The sequence below is a fragment of the Emydura macquarii genome, unplaced genomic scaffold (assembly GCF_026122565.2).
Source record: "Emydura macquarii macquarii isolate MOO-44397 ecotype Brisbane River unplaced genomic scaffold, CSIRO-AGI_Emac_v2 contig_968, whole genome shotgun sequence".
Classification (NCBI taxonomy): domain Eukaryota; kingdom Metazoa; phylum Chordata; order Testudines; family Chelidae; genus Emydura; species Emydura macquarii.
Genome location: NW_027131105.1, coordinates 18418316 through 18443193, shown reverse-complemented (window position 1 = coordinate 18443193; position 24878 = coordinate 18418316). Strand labels below are relative to the sequence as shown.

At 41.2% G+C, this 24878-nt stretch overlaps 1 protein-coding gene across 1 annotated transcript; it reads right to left on the bottom strand.

The window, feature by feature from the left end:
• Positions 1 to 1851: 1851 nt before the first annotated feature.
• On the bottom strand, positions 1852 to 24109 carry LOC137150436 (protein SSUH2 homolog). The gene is made up of 13 exons (XM_067544395.1): positions 24001 to 24109; positions 21964 to 22028; positions 20204 to 20311; positions 19431 to 19509; positions 18495 to 18624; positions 17580 to 17640; positions 15927 to 16051; positions 12224 to 12286; positions 11486 to 11568; positions 11048 to 11144; positions 9559 to 9660; positions 7692 to 7799; positions 1852 to 7049 (listed from the first exon to the last, which is right to left on the bottom strand). Exons 1-13 carry the CDS (start codon positions 24024 to 24026, stop codon positions 6909 to 6911), a joined length of 1188 nt encoding a protein of 395 aa, XP_067400496.1. The 5' UTR covers positions 24027 to 24109; the 3' UTR covers positions 1852 to 6908.
• Between the last annotated feature and the right edge of the window lie 769 nt (positions 24110 to 24878).

Genomic DNA, 24878 nt, shown 5'->3' with positions numbered 1-24878 from the left:
TAACTCTGCAAGTACAGGATCACACAAATCTCCTTAGGGTTTCAACTTGCCACCCCAGTAGTTTGTAATCAGTAGATGGCCAGTTCTGTTTAAAAAGTTGCTCTCTAAAGGCTTGATCCTGTGCCCAGTGTAAAGGCTCCCATTGACTTCAACAGGGCAGTACAAAGGCCTAGATGGCTTGGTCACTGACTGCTTCAGCCCACTGGGCTTCTCCAGACTAGGATAAAAATGTGTATTTCTAGACTAAAACCATAGTCCACACAAGCCCTATCTTCCTTTTTCCTATCTGGGCCCCTGAGGTTTTTTTACCTTGGAAGCTCCTAGCTCTGGCCCTCACGGGCTATATTGATGGGTCTGGACATTAACCTTCCTTTAGCGCAGCTGCTCTGCAACAGAAAAGAACTTCAACAGATTTATGTGGTGATGGCTTCTCTACTAACCCCCCTCCACACAAAGGGGACTGCATAATCCACATCCCTTAGTGACCATCAGTATGCTGCTACAGTATGGTGTCCCTTGAGCCAATCCCTCTATGTATGAAGTGTTTCACATTGCGTACTTATCGTGACACTCCCCTGGAGAACCCTAGGTTGTAAGGCACCTTGCTATTCTGTCCCGTTCCGGACAGTATAGTTCTGGAACAGCCTTCCAAGGGGATCAGTGGGGGCAAAAAACCTAGCTGGCTTCAAAACTGAGCTTGGTAAATGTATGGAGGGGATGGTATGATGGGACAGCCTAGTTTGGCAATTGACTGATCTTTGACTACTGGTGGTAGATATGCCAATGACTTGTGAAGGGATGTTAGATGGGGTGGATTCTGAGTTTTTACAGAGAATTCTTTCTTGGGTGTCTGGTTGGTGAGTCTTGCCCACATGCTCAGGGTTTAACTGATCACCATATTTGGTGTTGGGAAGGACTTTTCTCCCAGGGCAGATTAGCAAAGGCTCTGAGGGTTTTTCGCCTTCCTCTCTATAATGGAGCACGACACACTTGCTGATGGGATTCTGTGTATCTTAAAGTCTTTAAACATCCACCGGCAGCTTGTCCTGACAGCTTGAAGGATACCTTGGGAGTTCATCTGCTACCTACATATGCCAGGCCAGACCTTTGATGTTCACCTGAAAATAGGGTTCCAATCTCCCCTTGTTGTTTATCTCCTCCTCTTACTTTCTTTCTAAAGCCGCCACAAGCTCTTCATGAGCATTTGTCCCAGACTCCTATTGTGAGATTCACAGTGGTCCACTAGAGAGATAAGCATCTCCGGCCTTCTGACTGGAGAAGTTTTTTGTAAGGCATGCTAACTTTGTGTGACCTGCCTTTAACTGCAAGGCCTCGAGAACATAATTTTCAGCATATATATATAACTCCTCAGGTTTTCCATACATACATCTCATAATAACTGTGACAACCAGTGTTACACAGGCTTTCAGCAGGGACCCTAGCCGACCCAGGGACCCCTGGACCCATATGTGACCTGCCTGTGCCTAGGGTAGCCACCTGAAAATGCCAAGGTCAGGGCAGGCTGCAAAAAGAGAGCAGATTCTCCCAGCACTGGTGGGTGGCACTACAGCCAGACTTCCCAACCAGCCACAAACTGTGCTTCTGATTTCCCCAAACTGGTTATCAAGAAGTCAGTACACAAATACACACAGCCCCCTTTACTGCATTTCAGTCTCCGGCTCCCAATCAGCCACTAGGTATCCAATAAAGAGACCAGTTATTTAAAACTCTATGCTCTTTACCAAAAAGGTTTCTCTTGACCCCAAAGGGTCAGCCACAGTACCAGATCAATATAAGTTTGGATCTTAGCCAAAATACCACGCTGCCAGCCAATCCTTTAGTAACTAAAACTAAAGGTTTATTTTAAAAAGAAAGAAACAAACTATAAGAGAAATGTTAAAGGATTAAATCAATCAGATACATACAAATGATTTGAAAGTCCATATACATCAGGTTTCTAGTAGAGTTGTGGAGTTTTCAGGCTTTTATAGTCCCTCTGGTATACATCCAGTACCTGGATGGATCTCAGTCCTTTGTTTCACAGCTTCAGTTATAGATGAGTTGATCCAGAGGTAGATAGGTGGCTGAAGCTGTACAGGATTGACGACAAAATGGATTCCAAGGCTTCTGCCTTATATATCCTCTGGCCCCTGCCATGCTGCTTGTGGAATTTTACAGGAACCAAAATGGAGTCCAGAGTCACATGAGCAAGTCCTGGTGACTCATCAGGTATATCCCTGGCTTCTCCCCCTGGGCCCCTTGCACCTGGGAATGTCTTAATGGGCCATTAAGCAGGCTTTTGTTCTGCAGCCATCCTGTCTGGGGTGTGACCCAGACACAGCACAATTTGAAATACAGATATATCAACCGTATCCATAACTTCCATTACACATATAACACATGAACATAAACATCATCATCTTACTTAGCACATTATGGCCTTTCTAACAGTACCTGACACAGCATATCTCACATGAATTATTATGATTTTGACATATTGATGTCAAACAATATCATACATGCTCCCCCCCCCCAATCCAGCCAGCGTGACACCCCCCAACGCGAGACTGGTGTAGAAAGGGGTAATCAGAGATCCCGAATACACCTTAAGGGCCCCCCTTATCCATATATGCTCCTATACCATCTTCCAGTTGGCATCATTTATACGGGCAAATTCCCGGATAAGTCTCTTAGGCCTGATTCTTCTCCCTATAAACTGGCTTTACACAAGTGCAATTCCAGTGACCTTCAACAGAGTTGCACCAGAATCTGGCTGCACATGCCCCACCCTTGGAAACCTTCATCAAAAACTCAAACCCCAACTCTCCAGGCTTGAGAAAGTTTGGTTAACTTTGTTTTTCATTTTCTTAGGCCTCTGTACATCATGGTTCTCAAAATGGCAGCTACTTCTAATTTACAACCACCTCCACCAGAAACAACAGGTTCTTGTGACAAAGTTTTGTCTTGGGATGTCCAGTCCAGTTAAGGAAAACAAAGATTTATGAATAGCTAAATCAGATAAAGTGGAGATCATCTGTGCAGTCAAATGAGCAGCACAGACCTTGGTGATATTCTTTCACTCTCATGTAAATTTAGAGTAATTCCACTGAAGTCACACATCGAAGACACAAAATATTATATTTAAGTCAGTGGATGTACATTGTGTTACACTTGTTAAAGTCGGTGCGAATAAGAACAGAATAAGGTCCAGTGGCACTGTTGTTAGAAAAAAAGGAAACATCTTGTTTGCATTGATACAATCAAACACTAGATGGCACTACAGACCTAATTAATGGTACCACACTGAAACTAGCAGATGATAAGTCACTGAAAGAAGTTATTATTGGAAGTGAACATTATACTAATATTTGTTCATAAATGTATTATACAATAAACACAACACATTTTCCTCCCTTGCAGGCACATCTTGAAAACTGGCAATTTGCATTCCTCTTCGGTCCTCTGAGCAATCTGTTTCCGTGTATTACAGTGCTATGCAACACTTACAGGAAAAAGAAATCTGACTTGATGAAATATCTTTCCAGTTTTAAAAAAGACATGGAAATATAGTCTGGGAACATAATGCAGTAAAATCTTATTTTCTATCTCTTGTTTCAAAAGTTGTATTTCTTCTCTGTATATGCACCTAAGATGTATTCATCCTATGCTGTTCCCTGAACAGACTTTGGATAAAATTTTCAAAAGCTCCCAAGGCCCTATTTTCAAAACAGACTTAGGACAATGAGACCCACTGACTTTTAAAGGGACTTAAGTTCTTAAGTGCTTAAGTCTGTTTTGGAGATTTAAGTTAATTAGAGCTATGAAGAGGATGGAAATTCCGTTTCACAAAGGATTTGACTTCGTTCCAATTTGAAATCTAAACCAAATATTTTTAAATTCTCTGAAAAGGAAGAATACTGAAGAATTTCCATTTCAGGTTGATTAAAATGTTTTAATTTAGATATTTTTTTAAAAATACATTATAATAGAAAATAAAAACTATTCAAAACAAAACATGGTTTCAAAACAAAACAAAAAAAATCAGAAGTTTTTTCAGTTTTCTTCCACAATTAAATGCCAGCAAAATTTACCTGATTTCGCAAAACATTTGTATTTTGACAGCACTGCATGTTCTGATGGAATATGGTTTTGTTGAAGTTTCTCCAACCAGCTCTACTCCTAAGTCACTAAGGCGATTTTGAAAAAAACACCTTTTATCTGCTGAAAAGATTCTATTTAAAGATTTTAAAAACAAAGACAATCCAAAAATACTTCAAGAGGAAACATTCAGGACCATATTTTTTAAATTATTCAGCCTGTTTACATATTTCCAACACATATGCAAACTCACTCTCACACACACACACATATTAATTTGGGAAAGATGGAATTGGACAGAAGGATAGCTAGTTTAACTATGTAATTCTGCTGTTGAAAAATCAGACAAATTACATTAATTTCTCCCTAAAGTTTCAGAGTCAGATTCTGATCTTAGTTTCACTGGTGTAAATCCAAAGTAACTATTTCTGAAGTCAATGGAGCTTATTCAGGTTTACACCCAAATCAAAATGTTCATCCCAGACACTTGTATCAATTCTACAGCAGAACAAACCTCTTTTACATTAGTTGTATAAGCAAAGGGTACCAGCGTCTATTAAATTCTGATCCATTCTCCATCAGAACTTCCATTTATTATCAGACAAAGAGATGCTTTCTAAACATCCTTGAAGTTAAAGCTGAATGTTTATAATTGGTGAAGTGTTACAAACATACTGAGAAATATGATTCTTGCAGCGTTTGCTCACTGGCATCAAAAGCATCCGATCTTGACTGCTGGGATCAAGGTTCAATTATTCTGTTTATAGTGACTAATACTTTTGGGTTTTCATTACAGAATTCATTTTACAGCACTAAATCAGTCTGAAAGAGGTTTTTGCTCAGCAAAGTGTTTGGTAACATATGCTGTTACCCAAGTAAATATTAAATGTAGGGTAAAATTTTCAAAAGCACCTAAGTGACTTAGGAGCCTATGTTTAATGTGATGTGGGTACTTTTGAAAATTTTATCCATGCAGTCATTAACACAGGTTCATCTAGGTTGCTTCCAAGTAAGTAACCAAAGGTACCAGCTGATGGCCTTTCACTGTCCTATGCAAAAATTGGATTGTAAACTCTTATTTAGATTGTAAGTTATTTGGGGAGAGGCTCATTTTTTTGTTCTGGGTTTGTACAGCACCTAGCGCAATGGGGTCCTGGTCTATGAGTGATGTTCCCGGGCAACGCAAATAATAGTAATAATAACAATAATAAACTGATACCAATTAGAACTGTTGGTAGTCTTAGCAGAGGGCAAAGACTGAGCGGGCATGGTGGCTGGGCTACCATTTTAGACCCAGAGTTGATCTCTCCTGGTCAAGATTAGGGCACACTGACAATGTTGTTAGCAGAATAGGAGGAAGTTTAAACTTTCATTGCTTATATTGGATATCTGGACAAATAGCTTTTCCAGAGCCTTTACCACATCCACTAAATCCACTTAAATATTTAAAAGACTAATGCAGTCCACCCTGGTTATATTCCACCTACACAAACTGGATTTGACAAGCATGTGCGAGTAAACACTTGGGCATTAGTAGTACAGTGTTGTTGGCACAACTGCACCAATACATTTATTCTTAACAGGAATATTACCTAGTCATATTTTCTTACCATGACATTTGTATAGAAAGAGAATCTATAGGTGCGTGTGTGCGTGGGGATGTGTGTGTATCATAGTTACATGGCAAATGAAGTACGATCCAAGCACGCTGAAAACTCTGCAGCAAGGAAGGTTAGAATTTGATAGTGGAAAATTAATAAGGTGCATTATAGAACTGATCCGCTGAAGTCATGGAAAGACTCTCACTGACTTCAAAAGGCTTTTGGTCAGGCCCTATACACTTAATTCAAATAAAATCCACCATTTGTCCTTTTTCCTTCTCTATTTATCTTCATTTGGGGATTCTATTAGAAGAGTTAAAACGCTGCCTGCATACTTGCCACAGACAAGATTATTGATGGCTGAACCAGCATGCCACACCCTGTAGTGAAGACAGACATTCTCAAAATGTCAGACGTGCCACTCCCATCCATGTGCTTTTTGCTGAGCAGTCACTAGGAAACCTGCTGGTTCCAAATTCTGAAGGTGAACGGCAAAACCTTTTCAATGTATGTCAGGTACCATTTCCCAGAATATTCAGCTGTAATGAGAATAAAAGTATCTACAAACAACAGAGGGAAATTTGTAGTCAGCGTTACGGGACAGCAGTCATATACTAACCACAGCTCCTTCTGATCCACTATTAATACCTCCTATTCAAAATGTGGCTTGACTTACACTGGTACAACCTCACTGAAGTCACTGGGTTGCCCTAGTATAAGACAGAGCAGACTTTGGCCTGTAGGGTCAATTTTTGCTACTGCTGATAATGGAGGACACAGATCTAGGACCTGTTTTCCTTGAATTTCCTTACTCATAAAAATGTAGACTTTATTCCTGCAAGGAGACCCAGTGAAGTCTGAGTAAAAGTATGTTGGGCCAGGCCCACACAGAGTGCTAAAACTAAATGGCACTGTAATCCAAAGTTGAGTTTTCATTCTACCAGTGTTAGCAGTGGGACAAGGAGAGCCACAGAAATCCCCCAGAGGCCTACAGGTTGTGTGACATACATACAAGCTCCGGTCCTGAAATTTAATAATCAATTTGACAAACCTCTCACTCTACCATTCCCTTCCTGCCTGCCCCATACACACAAATCAATGAACTTCTACTGACCAAAACAAAACAAAAATAGTACTAGATGAATCTTTTCCTTGTTTGGGCCTGGACAACAGCCATTGTCCCTGGCATTCTGAGAAGTGATCCATCAGTCACATAACAGAGCAGCAGCACTTTTTGGGGTAGTTCTCTGTATACACCTTATTTTCATCTCCGTACACATAATAGGAATACAGTTTCCCTTGCCACTCGTATTCCACTTTAGTAAGAGGAATCAGCTCAATAGTTTGCCTCTGGAAGAAAGAGAGAGAGAATACAAGGATAATAAATCTAAATCCATAATTACAGGAGGATTTATAAACTCTCTGGGTGACATTTTCAAAAGCACTTTATGTAGCACTTTGCATGTTTGAAGACCCGCGCAAACATTCAATAATTAATCCGCACCATACCCCTGGGTAAGAAAACATGACAAATCCCATTTTATAGATGTGGAAACTGAAGCACATAGAGAAGAAGTGAGTTGACTCACCCACAGGCAATCAGTGGCAGAGTTGAGATTCTAACCCAAGGCGCTTCTGTCTCCCAGTATCATGTTCTAACTCGCTGGCAATTCTCTGATGCTCACTTCTCATACTATTGCACTTTTTCTTTATTATTACACCCCCTCCCATTGTAAATCAAATTAAAGAAGTGTTAAGGGTCTGTTTTATTCTTAGTATGCAGGCATTTAAGAAAATCCTATCACTTTAATGTTAATAGTCACTATCCACCTAATGGAAAGCCTTTTGCTCTGGTGCTTGAAGAACTGTTTCAAATGGTCCAGTAGAAAAGGGCACAGTGAGACTTGCACAAATACTAAGCTGATACAGTCTGGTTTCCACAAACTAGTTACTTTGCACCATCTTGTTAGACGTGGGCTGCAGTGCACTCACCTGTCTCAGTACACGAGATGTGGATGCAAACTGAGTGTGATGTTGCACAACAGCATTTTGAGAAGCCTGACTTATGGAAGGATCAGGAAAATTCACCACGGGATAAACCTGGAGAAAATGAAAATATTTAAGACACACAAACGGGAAAGGAGATCACAATTACTTCCAAATATCAGGTCCAGCTCCATCCTGGGGTCTCTCAGAGCTTGTCTCCACAGGGACACTTGGAAAAATTAAACTGAATTAACTAAATTTTAAATGGATATCATTGAGCTGCATTAAACCTCTGAGTGGACACGGTAATTCAGAATTAAAGTGGCTGCAATTCGGTTTAGTTTAATTCACCTCCAAAGTGAACTAAATTAAACTGAATTAAGGCCACTTCAATTCTGAGTTTTGTGTCTAGGCATTATTTCCTAGTATCTTTTCCAGCAGTCTTCATTGCTGGGTGTCAGCTAATTGTGTTGTGGTTGCTAAAAACTAAGGGCTTGTCTGTGCCAGATTTCAAAGGGGGTTAGTCACAGGAGTGCAAGCCCTGTCTTACACCAACACAGCACATCTATGCTGGGGCAAAAAGTATACACAAGCTCTATGGGCTAAATCTTGAAAAGCAATATGTTCTGGATTTCCAGGAAAATAGCCTAAATGCACTTGATTGTAGATTTCTTTGCAGGCTCTAAAAGAATCACTATAATTAACTCCCAATATACCCTGTAGGAAATCAAGATGCATCATCCATTTTGTAGCTCCTCCAAAAAGCGGGTGGTTAAGAAGGATTTGGAGTGTGTTATGGAAACAGCTGAAATACCAAACCACCCCTAAAGGAGCACGGCTATTATTGTTATTTATATTATGGAGGCACCTAAAAGCCCCAGTCAGGGGCTCAAACACAGAACCAGTTTGGAATTAACAAACTATGCTGCATGCTGAGCAGGGTTGCCTGGTCCCTGAAAATCCTCTCGATAGGTAGCCACTAGGAAAATCGGACTATACTGCATTTATATTTGCTATTTGAAAGCTCCTGCAAATATGTAAACTGGAGAGGAACACAAGCTGAAAAATTTAGACCTGGATTTCTAACAGCACAAAGCCTGAGGCTGATCAAATCTGGGGGAGTTTCTTGAGACCATCTCTAATGTAAATTACATGTAACTAAATCTCTTTGAAATTTAATTTTTTTTTTTTTTTTTTTTTGTGAGCACTGGGAATGTACATGAGCCCAGTGACCATAAACCCATACACAGCACAGCTAACCCTATATATATATATGACAGACAGACCAAATGCAAAGAAAGTGCAGCTTTCAACATCTGTGGATGTAGACACGGGGCAATGTTATCTGCTCGTGTAAATTAGCACAGCTGCATTGACTTAAACGGAACTGCACCATTTTATGTCAACAGAGGATGTGGCCCCTTTTTGTGGGAATTATAGGCTGTTAGTGAGATCCATGTTGCTGGGGAACTGTAGGACTTTCCCCTGGTCTGAGTAGTCAAAGGTGACTCAAACCTTGTTTTCATCTCTCACCCCCATTGACCTCATCTGGAATTTGTAAATGCGCAGCAGCTCTGGTTATCAAGTCAAAGATGTGAATTCACATACACAACATTCAAAACCAGTATGTGGCCCTGAGTCCTTTCAATAACTTTTACTAAAAAAGGAAAATCCTGCTGTAGCTGACATGTGAGAATTAGCTAATTTAGTTACATTACTAAACAGAAAAACAGAGCACTGTGTTCTCAAACGTCTTTTTCTTCTTCTGACATTTTAAATTCTTATTAAACTTCATGTCAGGCTATGAGTTGTTCTGTTTCCAGACCTGTCATTTTGCTATTTCAAGAGGTGATAGAGTCTAGAGTTTCATTACCATGGACTGTTCATCAACAAACATCTTCTGCCCAGTGACCTCCTTGAAGAAGTCAGCAGGAAACCCAGATCTTTGGTCCGCAACGTATTCAAAAATGTTATTCTTCCTACAAGAACAAGGACACAGATATTGCCACCTATTGTATCTTCCCTTGCTCAAATGGATTTTAGAGAGCCCCTTCTTTGTGTGTCTTGTGCTACAAAAACATCAAACTCCACAAGACAGAGTTGTCAAATAAGTTCCCCAATCTATACTGAGGTTCCTGGTAGTAGAGCTTTAAACATAATACATTATGTTCTTTGGACTTTTCTAATGATAATCTGGAGGCATGCTATGCTGGAATGCAAAATTGGAGACTTGGGCAATCAAATTCTGGTTGTAGTGGATCCTAACTTGTGTTACCAGCCGACTGAAATGTTAAGATGGTTTATTTATATTTGTTCTTTGTATCAATCCTCTTACAAAGCCCATCAAGTGATATTAACATCAAGTGCCTTTAAAAGTGCATCTGACAAAGTGGGTTGCAGCCCACGAAAGCTTATGCCAGCAGAAATGTGTTAGTCTTTAAGGTGCTACAGGATTCTCGTTGTTTTTACTGTGTACAGACTAACATGGCTACCCCTCTGGAACTTTTAAAATAACAATGGCTGAACGTTTTTAAGTGGATGACTGGGCCGGCCAGCAGGGGCCAACTGTGGTTTAATTCAAACCAATGTAAAACAATCTGGGAACTCTAACCCAATCTGGAGACTGAAAAATCAAAGAAGATACTGCACTACCACAGATTAGCAGTGGGACAGCATACAAAGCAAGAAGTGAAACTGCTGTTCTGTAAGGCACTTGTTAGACCATCCCGTCTGGTACTCTATGTACTACACTGGTCACTGAATCAGGGAAGGACATTTTTTTTCTCCTCCATATGAAGTGCAGTTTAGAACAAGATGGATCTCATGAATTTAAATGAGGAGGGAATTACTCTCCTATTCTCTGCTGTGGCTTCTCCCTAAATAGTCATCAGTGATTAAACAGCCAGGAATGTGATACTCTGTCCATTCCTAATCTGTGTTTCTTTGTTGCTGGCACAAGGTCAGAGAGATGAGCTGTTTACATAGCCCATAGCTTTGATCCTATCTTAGCAAAGAGCCACAACTAAGCTTCCAACTTCACAGTGATTATTGTAAATGTTCACAAAGTTTGTCTCCTCCAACTTCCTTCTTAAGATACTGATCTCTTTTGGAGCTTTCCAGTAAGCCATCTACCAATTTCATCAGAGGTTTTGAAGTGTGTGTGTGTGTGTGTATGTGTGTGTGTACACAGCCCCACTTTATGAAGCTGGTAATTTTCTTGAAATCCTAACAGCCCCCTTCCTGAGGGACAGCAGTAATCACAATCCACCTGCCTGTCCCAATATTGCCTATTAAACCCTGTATGTACCACGGTGAGGAAGGAGCTTCCCTCCAAATGAGAATTATCTAAAGTTTTATTAGACTTGCCATTTGACTTGGAGTTCAATGTAGTACAGCAACTGTCCTTTTCCTGCACAGATGTTGCAGGTTTTGTGGCCTGAACCAGAACAACTGTTGCATCTGTGGACAAAGAACGATAATTACAATGGATGGTGAGAATCTATTACCACAGTGATTTCGGAGACATACACTCGTGTGTGTGTGTGTGTGTGTGTGTGTGTGTGTGTACGTACACACATCACACTTCATATATTGGGCAGCCTCTGCCCAGCACTGAGGGGCATTTTCACACTTGCCCTTAGCTAATCAACATTGTACAGCAAAACTGAGCCCACCTAAGAATCTGACCTCAGACTGTCCCCAAATGTAGCAGTATTCCACCCCTGCTGCCATAGTTTTGAGCCTGATGCTAATTAAAATAAGGACTTGCCAAGTTGGCTTCTCCTTGAGTGTTGTCTCACCTGCTCCGTCCAGATCCGCTGCAGTGTGTGCACCTGTCATTATTCAGCCTTTTCCCAGAGCCATGACAAATCCAGCAGTCTACCTGGATTAATTAGATGGAAAAGTCAGAAATATATATACTTTGCCAGAGCAATTTGCTTGTGTTGCAACCTTCATTTCCTCACATGGAAAATAGATTGCAAGTTTAATAGATTCATAGATTTTTAAGGCCAGAAGGAGTCAGACTAGATCATCTAATCTGACCTTCTGTATAACACAGGCCGTAGAATTTCACATAGTTACCCCTCTATTGAGTCCTGCAGCTTGTCTGACCAAAGCATTCAACATAGGCATAAATTAATCTTTAAGGGCCCCACTCTGCAAACCTCCATTGCACTCAGCACTACACAAGTCCCATGAATGGAGATCACTGCAGCTGCCTGGGAGATGCTTAGATCTGTAAGCTCTTTGGGGCAGAAACCGTATTTTTGTTCTGCGTTTGTGCAGTGCCTAGCACAATAGGGTTCTGGTTCATGACAGAAACTCCTAGGCACTGTGACAATACAAATAATAAATAACAATAAATGCTATACAACAGAGCACAATACAATTGTGAACTCTTCACAGCCAACCTCACATCCCTTCTCCCTTCCCAAAGCTATTCCATTTCAGCATCTTTGCCTGGGTCTTATTTCAACACCTTTCCCCAGAATGAATTCAGGCCTAAGCAAAGGATCCCCTTAAACATGGCTACTCACCTTTCTTCTTCCATGACATTTGGTGCAGCGAATTTTACCTGAGCTTTGACAATGATGGCAGCCCTTAAATCAAAGGAGAAATTGTAAAGGAAATCAGTGGTTTTACATTTCTGTTATTTAGCTCTTTATGTTACTGTCTGGCTGCTTCTTGGTACCCAGCAAAACACAATGAGAAAGTTTTATTTTCTTCTTTTGTGGAAATCATTGACTTCCTAGAGAAACTTTTTGTCCATCACCCAGATTCTTTACGCTTTTATAAGGCCTTTCAGTCAAGGTTCTCAAAGAGCTATCCAGATACCTACAGCCAAACTACAACCCCCCTTCTACAGGTACAACTGGGAGAAAAGGAAGGTCATTGAGTAATAATACGTTTCTTTTATGTTGCAAAGTAGCTGTAAGCTCACTGGTGCCAACACCCAAAGGTCCATCCAATCAAGCGGGAGGGTGATTTTGAGTGTCCGCCCATGCACACACTTCTATCAAAGGCTATAATTTGTTTGAAATAAAGCTAAAACATTCGACCCATGTTTACAGTAGGGAATTTTAGGAGGGGGAACTGCCACCCATGATAACACTGGTTCAGTTTGACCATGTGGCAGCACCAGTGAGAGCCTTACAGTAGACAAAAATTCATGCTAAACTAGCACTGGAGGGAATTTTCTCCTACAATTCTCTAGTGTAGATAAGCAAGAAAGGGAGAGAGTCTCTGTGAGAGCATGAATGCTCAGTCTGTATGCTGGAGTTCACAGAGGGCAGAGCTACATCTGAGAGCTACAAGCTGCTCTTCGCTTATGGATTCTGATTTCCCTTCCGAAGGGAATACCCACACATATAAATTAAACTCAGATACCACCTCTTGTGACTCTGACAGCTCATTTCTTTCCCTATAAGGGGATAACCAGAGTACAAATATTCCTGACTACAATGAAGCATTTATTGATTATTAACCCCATGTAACAGATAGGTAAACTGAGGCACAGAGTGGCAGCTTGCCCAAAGTGTCAGAGTTGGAACTAGCGCTCAGGAACACAAATCACTTGATTTGCCCATTGGATAACAATACTGTCCATATCACAGCATATATTAGACTCCTATACGGTTTTCTCTTCGTCTTTCTTCATGGTTGTGTATTGGCCATTGGTTATGTCCTGGTGTAGGAGGAATCTGCAGTGGTGCAACATTGGCATAACTGGTTCCGTGCTTCTTCCCTCCCGCCATCCACCACTGAAGCTCCTATTGCAGAGTGCATGTCAGGGGGATTCTTTGGGAAATGAAAGTGGCTATGGTGTTCCCCGCCCCAGCTGTCACAATAGCCCACTAGGGAAGCAGTTTGACATAGCTCAGTTCAAGTTAGGGTAGCACTGAAGCTGAGGATATCCCCAGCTGGTCAAAGACAGGGGAGGTGCAAAGGTAACTTAAGCCGCCTTAGACTCTGCTTCAGTCCCTGTGAAGAGCTTTGATACAGGGATGAAATGTGGACCGACTATAAGTTTGTTCTTGTGTCACTGAAGTCAATGGCAAAATATTCCCATTGATTTGAGTGGTGTGAGATAAGGACCCAAGTGCATATGTGTGTAGATTGCAGGGGGAAACATATTGCCTCTAATCTTCAATTCAAATCAGACTCAATGGAAGTAGTGGATGCTCCATGTCTCTGCAGATAAGGGTTGTCTTTCTAGATAGTATTTAAATGTGTGCTCAGAATAGAACATTTTACTAACTGAATCTCAGCAAGTAGCACACTATGGCTTTAGCGAGCGTACAGCACTTTGTGAGCACCTTCCAAAATTTACAAAAGATCATTAGGAAAACAACATGCATATTAATTCACTTTGTTTTGCTCCTATATCTGCTTGAGATAGATACCCACCAACTGCCGGCATCACTAAAAATACAAATGGCCCAGTATCAAATCATGAAAATTACCTCCATCAACAAACATGAATAAGTGTCCATATGTTTCCCATTACAGGGCCAAATCCTGAGTGGAGCTATGTGCTTGCAAGGAGCATTAACACCAGTGGAGACAGGAGAGCAAACCCCCACAGGATTTGGCCCATAGCTATTTAAAGCTGGGAGAAAGTTATTCATTGTTTCAGCATTCCGAGTATTGCTTAACAGTTTAAAATGTCTTGCTAATAAAGCAGATCTTGGTTTTATAGAGTAGCTATCAAACTCATAGTCTCCTTAAGTGAATTAAATGATGGTATAGTGGCTGTGCACTCAGAAATAGCTGTCACGCCTTCTTGGATGATAGAAGCTTGATCTTGCAACTCTTGCTAAACTTTACTCATGTGAATAACTCCTACCCATGCCAGTAGTCCCACTGACATCAATGAGCACATGGGGATTAATTGGGTGAATAAGGGTTGCAGGATCAGCGCCCAGAGCTCCTTTTGTTGAGAAACAGTGTGTAGCTTGGGGCAGCTGCCTTCACTTCTCTCTCTCGGTGGATGGAGTTTTCAAAATAACTTAGCACTGGCCTAACCCTGCTCCCTTTGAACTCAATGTTAAAAAACCCATTGACTCGATGGGAGTATGGCTAAGCCAGCGCTGAGCACTTTTAAAAATCCCACCGTTTCTTTGTGAGCATATCGAATCTTTAACTTCCACCTGTAAAATCAGCAGCCATGAGCTGAGAGGACTTTAACCGAACCCCTTATCCAAATATCAGAAAATACCTGTTGGCTAGCTGCTTGTTTCTGCCATGCATTTCTATTGACAGAAACAATGGCAGCACATGACTGAAGATGCCATAGAAAAATACCAGACTACGATGGGGTGTTCACCCCACACTTGCCCTGAAAGAGTTAATGAAGACTAAGAAGGGGGTTAATTAACACAACAGGCCATGGCTGAGAGGAATCAGGTGGCTAAATAATTTCTGGACCGAGGGAGCCCAGTTGGAGAGGAACAAGTTGGCTTGGAGCTATAAAGGCAGGAAATCGGCAGCAGAAAGGGGCTACTGCGAAAGTGTGCAGTCACTCCCTGGAAGAAGGGAGGTGCATTCAGGCTGGCAAACCCAGAGAGGAGAGGGCAGGGCAGGGCAAGGCAGTAAGGTCTAGAAGGGAACAGACCTTGACTGCTGGCTAGTGGGTCCCTTAGCTGGAACCTGCAGTAGAGGGCAGGCCCAGGTTCCCCTGTCAGCCATTGAGGGAGTGGCACTATGAGGCAGCGAATAGGAAGACTGCCTAGGAGTACTGGTGAAGAAAGACTTTCCAACCCCAGAAGAGGAAACCATTTCATGACCTGGCCAGAGGGCCAAGTCACAAAAAGGCAGCAGCAGCTCGTGGAGCAAAAGATGGTCTGCAGACCCACAGAGAGAGGCGGAGGACAGCATGTAACCATGGGAAGGAGCATTGGCCTCACCAGCTATTCCCCAAAATGACCAGGAGGAGGTGCCATCCTAGCTGTGAGTGGAGCGCACTCTATCACACAGATCCTTTCATTTTTAAATATATGTATTTATATACATGTAATCTTACCAAAGCATGGGATGAGGTGATCTATTATTAGTTAAGCACTGCAATAAATTACTTAGGGAAATTGTGGAATCTCCATCATTGGCGATTTTTAAAAGCAGGTTAGACAAACATCTGTCAAGGATGATCTAGATAATACTTAGTCCTGCCTTGAGTGCAGAGACTGGACTAGATGACCTCTTGAGGACCTTTCCAGTCCTACAATTCTATGATTATTATACCTTTAATGAAGATGTGTGAGGCACTTTGACTCCGGTTATGTTGTCTGTGAACATGGTAGGAACTTCCACTTGTATATCCCATGGTAAAGGGGCTGGCCCAAGCAAAAAGGAGTCCACAAATTCACCTGAAGCAGAGACAAAAGTGTATTGAGTACAAACACTAGATATTTCCTGACACCTGTAATTAAATCATGCCACACCTGTATCTGTTCTCTCAGTTAAGGTGACTAGAATCAATACCTACTCATTTGTATGTCAAGGAATTCCATTGTTTACCAAGCATAATTTATTTCCTGCCCCAAAAAGGAAGATTTTTATCTAGAGTATTTTATGAGCACAAACAAACCCAATGAAAATATTCAACCAAAACAGTGTTTATGCACCATGGTCAAATTTCCACTGAGAAATTAGGATTACAAAAAAATCAAACTCACAGTTGTTTCCAAAATTCAGTGAAAAACACTTATTTTAGGCCTTAATCCTGCAATCAGTTTTGTGCATGCTTATCTTTACTACCATGAGTAGTCCCAATTGAAATCAAGGTTAGCAAACTTAAACAGATGCCTAAGTGTTTGTGGGATCAGGAACTTATTAATTACAAGCAATTGTGTTCAATAAATTTTGGCTTCATGTCCCCAGTGAATGGAATGGGCAGTGGTTATGAAAAAGAAAAACAAAGCCCTAAACTGAGTGAAAGCAAGTAAAATCCATTATTTTTAAAGGTTGCAAAATACCTTGAAGATTTCAAAGTCATCCATTTTGCAAATTGCAAAAAGGAACAATTATTGTTTAACTTTTTGATTTTATGTAAAATTTCATTCATCAATTTTCAGGGTTTGGGTCTTTGCTTTTTCCCCCTCTTTCTCAGAGTATTTTCGTCTCCAACAAACGCCACCTCTTGATTCCCCTTTTCTTTTTTTCCCCCTCCATTCCCTTCTTTATTCTTTCTCCTGTCAAAGAGAAGTAATGGCAAAAAAATGTAAACTGGAAAAAATAAAAAAGATTCATTCTTAGTTAAGTTAATAAAACAGGGTTTTTTGTCCATTTGTCCACCAAAAAAAATTTGTCCGTTTTTTGAAAAAGGCCATTTTTCAACAAAAATGTTTTCTTTTAAAATTTTCAGCCAACTCTAGATATAACATGGTGCTTGAAGGTTCCCGGAATCCAAATCTCTTCTGGTTTGCCAACTCCTAATAGCTTTGAAACATTGGCTCTGTCATTTAGTTTCTATAACATTTGCCTTCCGATGGACTGCAATGTTCCCCCATTTACATTAGAACAGTATAAATTAGATATACTGGAGCTCAGTAAGCTCCAGTACACACCAGAATATCTGCGTTCTTATAGAGCTAGAGTGCTTCCTTCAAGAATCTAGTTTATTTCAACAACCATGTTATATAAATCATATAACATAGTCCTAAATCAACTGGCTTACTGTGCTTTAGGTGTGTAATGAATTGTCAGAATATTTTTATCTAGGTATGTGATTTATTTTATTTTTAATAACTGCAGTTTGGCACCTGAGTGAAGGTAACTTTTCCTCTGCGCATTTTCCATTAGCTTCTGGTAGAACAATAAGACAACTATAAGACCTGTATTAGAGCAAGAAGCAGATTGCACAAGATTCTTACCTGACACCAGAATCCTACTTACCCTTGTAAGGTGTTGTCTTCCACTCGGGGGATCTGGATTCAGTGAAGGTCTCTAGCCGATACTGAAAAATTAATTACAAGATTTAAACAAATGAACAAAAATCCATAACAACCCTGAAGTGGGAGCTACTGGGCATTCAATGCAGTCTGTACAAAAATCCAATTAGGACCTCAACCTGTGAAGTTTAAGACACAAGATTCTAGCTGAAATAATGACCAATCTCACTGTTGACAGGGTGAGGCAATATCTTCATAGAATGTTGTACTATGGGTCTGAGCCAAAGCCTATCAAAGTCAATGGGAAACTTTCCATTCTTATGAATGGTCTTTTGATCAGGCCCTGTATTTGCTCTATACTCTAAAAGCCAGAAATGCCAATGAGACCATCACAGCTGCTCTGTTAATTAAAAATGGCTATATCCAAAAGTTGTTTCTTTCTTTGACATTGTCTACATTATCCCTATTTCAGGATAACTTCAGTGGTTCTAGTAGTAGCGGATGCGCTATGTAGACTTGCTGCTGAATTTTTTACCTATGTCCTTAATCTGTTCGGAGCAGGGATCAAAATGGAATATATATTTTTTTTAAATTTGACATGCAAAAAGATCCATAACAATGGAATCAATCTGTGAATCCGCATTTTCCAGATTCTAAACCAAGCAATCATTGAAAAGCTACAAAGAGGAAGTAGCTCTTTGCTGTCATTCTAAAGATTGCATTCCTTTATGATTCCCCAGATGTTTGGATGTTGCAAACACAATTCCAACAGAAGCTAGCTACACCATCCCAATGTGAATTCCTCTATAAGGGGCTATTGTCTGGGTAAGGGCAATTTGCAAAGCGTGGCACCTGTTTGATCCCAGTGGAATGCCAAATTCCCACTGTGAGTGAGTTGGGCTGCAAAAGATGAACATACTCTGTAGGTGTTGAATGGGTGCAGATCCCGAAACACCATTTCCTTGGCAGGGGCAGAACTGTAACAACACTTCCCGGCTGCATACTGCATGAAAGCTTCTTTGGCTGCATCTTCTGAAATGGCAGGAATGCTACCAAAAAGAGAGAAGAAAAAGTGGACTGGTTTGAAATTGACTTTCAATTTTCAGACTGGTGATTCCCTGTGTGCTAAACATTCACCCTTCCCCTTTCAGAAGACATCCCAGCATCACACATTCTCCCATGTAAGGCCTGTACCTAATTTACACAGCACTCCATTGCACTGACAGAAAAATGTTGGATAAAATGACTTAGTCTTACAAGCATCAGGTTTGGAAAAACCTAGAGTCTCTTAGAGATTCAAATCCCAACAAGGATCACTCAAGCCTTCATCTCTCCCAGACAGAGAGGCAGTTTATTGTGTGCGAGGTGTTTAGAATGCAACCTTAACAAGTGAAGTCCTGTCAGTATTCAATGGACATCGGCATCTGGTTTTCAGCCATCAGGTCAGCATGTATTTGAGAATGTGCAAATTAATGCCTATTGTACGCCTCAGACATGTGCATGTAAAATCCTTGAATTTGCTCACACATGGCTATGTGCATTCTTATCTTCTCAGCAGCATAGGCTGATCATGGTTTTGTGCATACATATCTTGACGTGCACTTGTAAGGTAGGCATTCACATATTGGCTGGGAGAACTGAAAATGATGAGTCCCTAAAGTTCCCACAGTACCATTTATAAGAGGGGTATTTGACTCCACAACCTTGACCAAGAAGTTCCCTCCCCTCACTTGTGTGCAGGGTGCCAGTCGGCTCCCCCCCTCTCATCAGCGGTGTTGATTACATTTAGTTTGCAAAGGGTGCAAGGTAACAGTTCACCACCATCATTACATTTGAAAGCAAGTGCACATCTTACTTCCAGTCTGTTTGGGCTGGAGGGTGCCCACCTCCACGACCGGTCACCAGATCTGATGGAGGAGGTAAATCTTTTCCTCCTGTGAGAAACGAAAAAGCAGAAGTTGGTATTTTATAGGTTGGGAGAGACACATACATTTGCCACGTCTCCTTCCGTTCCGGTCTGCTTTTGAAATAAGCCCAAAACCACATCGGTGTCTGTCCTGGTTTAATGAACTGCCTCTGATCAGCACAGGACACAGACAAAATATCACAGGAAAGGGATACATTTCAGGGGTACATTTATTTGGTGGTTCAGCAGGGTTGAAGAGGCAATTGTGCGGCACAGCAGGGGTAAGGAGCTGTGGCACAGGGGGGGTAACTTGCAAATTTTGGCAGCTGTTTGAGCCCAGTGGAATCCCTCTCTCCCACCCTAACTATCACTTGGGAAAATGCTGCATTATTTTTCAATATAGTTAGCCATGTATTAATATTAAAAACAGTGCTAATTTGGGGATAAAATTGGGTAATGTACCACCTCCATCATTTTTATTGCTTTACATTGAAAAGAAAAAGGTACCGGAATGGAATGATAGGTAAAGTGGGTCAACTTCCCAAAAATGCTCTTGTTGGCCTGTTCAATTGCTAAGCCCTCCAAATGCCATGGCTAGTAAGATTACATTCAGGAATATAGAAGTGACAATCAAGTGGTACAAAACCCTCTACATTTGACTTCCTTTTAAAGAGAGAGACACAGTCTCAGGAAAAAAATAGTCTGTGGGTTTATGTACTAACCACCATCACTGAGAGCTGTGCCTTCATAGCCAGAGATATCATCTATGGGATAAGCAGGGGGAGCAGATGGTTCTTCTCCATTGATCATGGGATCAGGAACAATGGCACCTACAGCATAAAGAGTTTAGCAATACAAAGTTGTGATAACGTTCTCACTCAAACATGCAATGAAGCAGCTAGGGCCCTGGATATACAGAAGGCTTTATGTTGGGCCAAATTCTCCTCCCAGTCACATCAGAGTTACACTAGCATAAAACTGATGTGAGAGAAAAATCGCACTTCTCATCTTCACTCAAATAAGTCTTTGAGATATGCCAGGAAGTTTTGCCATAAAAATGGTTACAATGGGTGACCTCTGTCATGAACATGTAGACTACTGATGGGCAAATTCCCTAAGGTTCGAGGTGAGGCCAGGATAAACACCTATGAGTTGAGATGTCCGCTTGACTCCCTTAGAAATAAGAGTCTGCAAAATAGGTCTGGAAATCTCATAAGAAACTCAAGTGATTATTTTTGATTCTCACTGCAATGGAAGTACCACAAAAGCTTCTCTTGCGGTATTTCAATACTTCTGCTGATGGCTTCAGACAGAATGAGACAGCACAGATGCTCAAAAATTAGTATACCTGAGGAAATATATTATCTGAGCACAATTTTTTTTTTAATCCAACCAAAACTTTCAGTGAAGTTTGGACAGAGATTTGAATCAGTTCTTACCAGTAGAGGTTGATGAAATCTGAATGTCGGTACCTGAAATGGACATTTAAGGAGGCCTCACTGCCTGTTTGAATCCACCCGTAGCAAACTATGACTCATGCTACTCAGTAGCAACACTTTTGGCTGTTTCAGGAATGACACTGAAAGAACCCTAGAGGGAACCATGTATAACCTTGTTATTTACCACAAGCAGGAACTGAAGATGAGGGAACGTAAGTAAATCCTTCCTATCAGAGAAATTGAGCTCTTCTGAAGAAATGAAAGTCTCTAGAAGTCTCTCATTCTGAATTTCAGCACATTGGTTCAATTTGCAATAGTTAAACTGCAAGCATTTTAATTGCTGAACCATGAACACAACTCACTTAAAAGGAAAAAATGTAAATGAATTTATGCTGATTAATCACTGCTTCCCATTGACCAACAAGATGTCGGTGTTTATTCACAAAAATGTGCATTTAGGGGGGACAATGCATTGTGCAATTTATGCATCAATGTCTTCATGACTCCACACTATTTTTATGGAGTCAAAATTTTCATTGACTTCAAGTAAGGAGTACAGGATTGGGTCCATTCTCAGCTCCTTGTCAAAGAGTGACATACAAGAACTGACTCAGCCAGCAAAGAAACTTGTACTCCCAGGGAGAATATCTTGAGTTTCTTGAGAAACGTACAGGTGATCCAAATCTGTTAAAATTCATCTTGAAAGGTAAAGTTTAGCACCTTAAATACATGACAGTGAGTGTAGTCAGTACTGTTGAGCTAAATAGATTATAATTCCAAAGTGCAACACCAAACAATTTGGCACCAGGACTTGACTTTAAATGACTTTAGAGGATATTTAAATAACATGGACCAGATCCTCAGCTGATATAAATTAGTGGAGCCTCACTGACTTCAATGGAGCTACACTGATTTACGCATGCCGGCTGAGGATCTGACTCCAATGCATATAGTGGATAGTATATAGTTTACAGTATACGGTGGACGTGCTGTTTTTCAAACATTCGTGTCATGATAATCATTGATTGCTTGGGTTTTCATACCAAAAGATCCTCCAGCAAAGGCATGAGACATCTGATCAACAGCTCCATAGCTCTCACTGGAAGCTCTAATAAAAAAAGCAAAAGAAAACAGGTAATCTGAGCGTTTAGGAATAAACCTGTACAAAGATGGCAATGGGGACGTTGACATGGAGAAATGAGAACTCGAGCAATGCTAAAGGACCTATGTAGTGAGATCTCAAAAAGAAGCTTTGATCTAAAGACATCTTATGGATTCTATGGAATTTATGGAACCATTGAGGTGCTCGATACTCAGCACTCTTGAAAATCAGGCCACTTATTTAGGTCGCTAAATCAGGATTTGATTAACTAATTTAGGCATTGAGTTTTGTAAATCTCAGCCATTGTCCCTAATTTGGAGGGAGCAATATTTCCCCCCTTTAAAGCACCCTGCATGTACCAGTCTAGAATATGCTTTATAACGTGGAAGGTATGAACTGCTGTAGCTTTGTATTTTGTATGCCAAGATATAATTTTATTTAGCAGACTGCTGAACCTCGGTTGCAAGAAATGACACACTTAGATGGATGGATATTCCTACACAAATTCTGAAAGGCCATTATGATACCACTTAATTTCCATGCTTCATTGAACAATATTTTCTAGATCACAACTAACATCAAATTATAGAAAGATGCTCCACAAAAGCCTTCATTGGCATTTCCATTCTGATGCCTGTTTTGGAGGATATAAAATCAGTCTGAAAAATTTGATCTGCACTGGGAAGTTCTACCAAATCTGGGTCTTACCAGCTTGTGTAATAATATTGAAACCGTGTGTCTCTGTGTTATAGAATCACTATGCTTGCACACAAACTGAGAAAGTTTCTCACTGTTCGAAGGATCCATTTAAAAACTGTTATATTAGAAACTTAATACACAAGGAAAACTGCCTTTAAAGTAAGCAAAATTAAGGGCCAAATAATACTTTAATAGGGGTAAACTAATTCTATACTTTCACGGCCAACACTTGAAAAGCAACAATAAGTCTCAGCTCAGTGGATACATATATTGAGTACTGCTGGTAGCATTGCATCACCTTCATAGAACCATTTATTTCAAAGGCTAAATTCAGTACTTAGATGAAGAATAGCTGAATGAATCTAACTAATATGACTATCCAAGGAAGGCATGTGTTCTCAGGCGGTTATCATGTCCTCCTGAGACAGCAGCATTTCACTGGCCCAACAGAACTGTGTCAGCCTTGAGCATGAAACTCAAGTGCGCAGGAGACAGAGCTTTTTCTGGGACTGGCTGCAGACCTGGAACTTAGTCCTGGAAAATATCAGCCTCAGCGCCTTCAGAGGAAAATTCACAGCCCAGTTCTCTAACTCAGACAACCCGCTACCACACTACGACAAACACAAATAAACACACTGCAGTCCTTGCTGATAGGAGGAAGAGAAAAATACCAGAACCTCTGCTAGTGTAATTCATTTACTTCAATGGAGTTACATTGATGTACTCAGCAGTGGATCTAGCCCCACATCTTTTGGGTACATTTATAACTGTGTGGGGGGAAGTCAGCTAGCTTCTCCACTCTGCAGGTAAAACCCTGTGACACACTCAGCCCTCTCATTTCCTGCTCAAACAAAGCCCGCCTACATGAGGCCTGTTCCCTCTGGGAAAACTTTCTAAAGTGACAAGGACTGATATTGTATGTGCAATTAACAATGATTCACTGCCACCGAGGGAAGTGAATGCTTGCCTTGCTGTTAAGGCCCCCAGCCACGAGATTTGTTTAATGTTTAAAGGAGGAGAGGGGTAATTATTAGAACTTTATAGAGAGGGGGCAGCTGAGCTTTTCCAGCTCTGAGTCCCTTGCCCCACACGCCCCAACCTTGTGTTATCTGATCAGTGTTTCAAGGGCCCCTGCCCCACCCCAGGGCAGACAGGGATCCAGCAAACAGAAACGAAAGCGAAAGGCAAGCAGGGCGGCAGCTGCTCTCCCTAAAGGGTCTTTCTGCTCAGAGCCTAGCCGACCAGTCCCCAAGAGGAGCCGAAGATGTAAAGTCTTCACCTGATTGCCTGGCCCTCCGCTGCCATAATTGCTGGGAGGATCCTGAACGCTGGTGCTGGTGGCGATGGGCAGCTCTGCTTTGCCTCAGCGGAGGCCACCCACCCACTTGTTTGTTGATGGGTTTTTTTTCTTTGGGAAGCCAGCCCCTTGCTTCGGTTACGTCCTCTGCACCCTTCATTTGCTGGTTTGGTTGGAGGAGTTACTCAGTCACTTCTCTCCCTCTGATCTGAGGAAGTGGGTTACAGCACACGAAAGCTTATGCCTGCAGAAATTAAATTTGTTAGTCTTTAAAGTGCTACAGGATTCTCCTTGTTTTTGCTGTATACAGACTAACACGGCTACCCCCCTGGAACTTTTCTCTCCCTCTGTCTCTCTCTCTCTCTCTCTCTCTCTCTCTGTCTTTAGAGACAGATGCCTGGAGCATTTAAAGGGGGAAAGCAGTAGAATGAAGGTAGCACGTCCTCGTCCTCCTCCTTTACTTTAAACCAGCAAGGGCATTACTGAACTCAGCCTGAAAGTCCACTGAGTCTCTGCTCTCTTTCTGAGCATGGATGTCACAGTGCCTGATCCCCGTGCAGAGGTTATAAGTGCAGCTGTTAATTTGCTGCTGTATTAATTGTGGAAATTTTGTTGTTGCAGCTGCTATTTTTAACTAGTACAGACTCAAAATGCATAGTGTCATTGGCATTAAATGAGTGGTCGTGGCCCTTACGTGCTGCTCCTTACATGTGTACGTCCAGGGACGCATTCTGGTCACTGTGATTGATTGACGTGTTGGTGCTAAGTCGGTGTGTAAAAAGACCACCCTGGTCTGCTTCAATAACCCCGACCCCCAAAATAGGAGGTTATTGTCATCTGTTTCATTTTGAATCTCAGGT

Coding starts and splice junctions, on each gene's coding strand:
- LOC137150436 (XM_067544395.1), bottom strand. CDS start 24,026: ATGGCAGCGGAGGGCCAGGCAATCAG. Junction 20,312..21,963: donor CTTTGCTGGAGGATCTTTTG/GTATGAAAACCC, acceptor TTTATGCTGTAG/GTGCCATTGTTCCTGATCCC. Junction 7,050..7,691: donor CATCTCGTGTACTGAGACAG/GTGAGTGCACTG, acceptor TCTTTCTTCCAG/AGGCAAACTATTGAGCTGAT.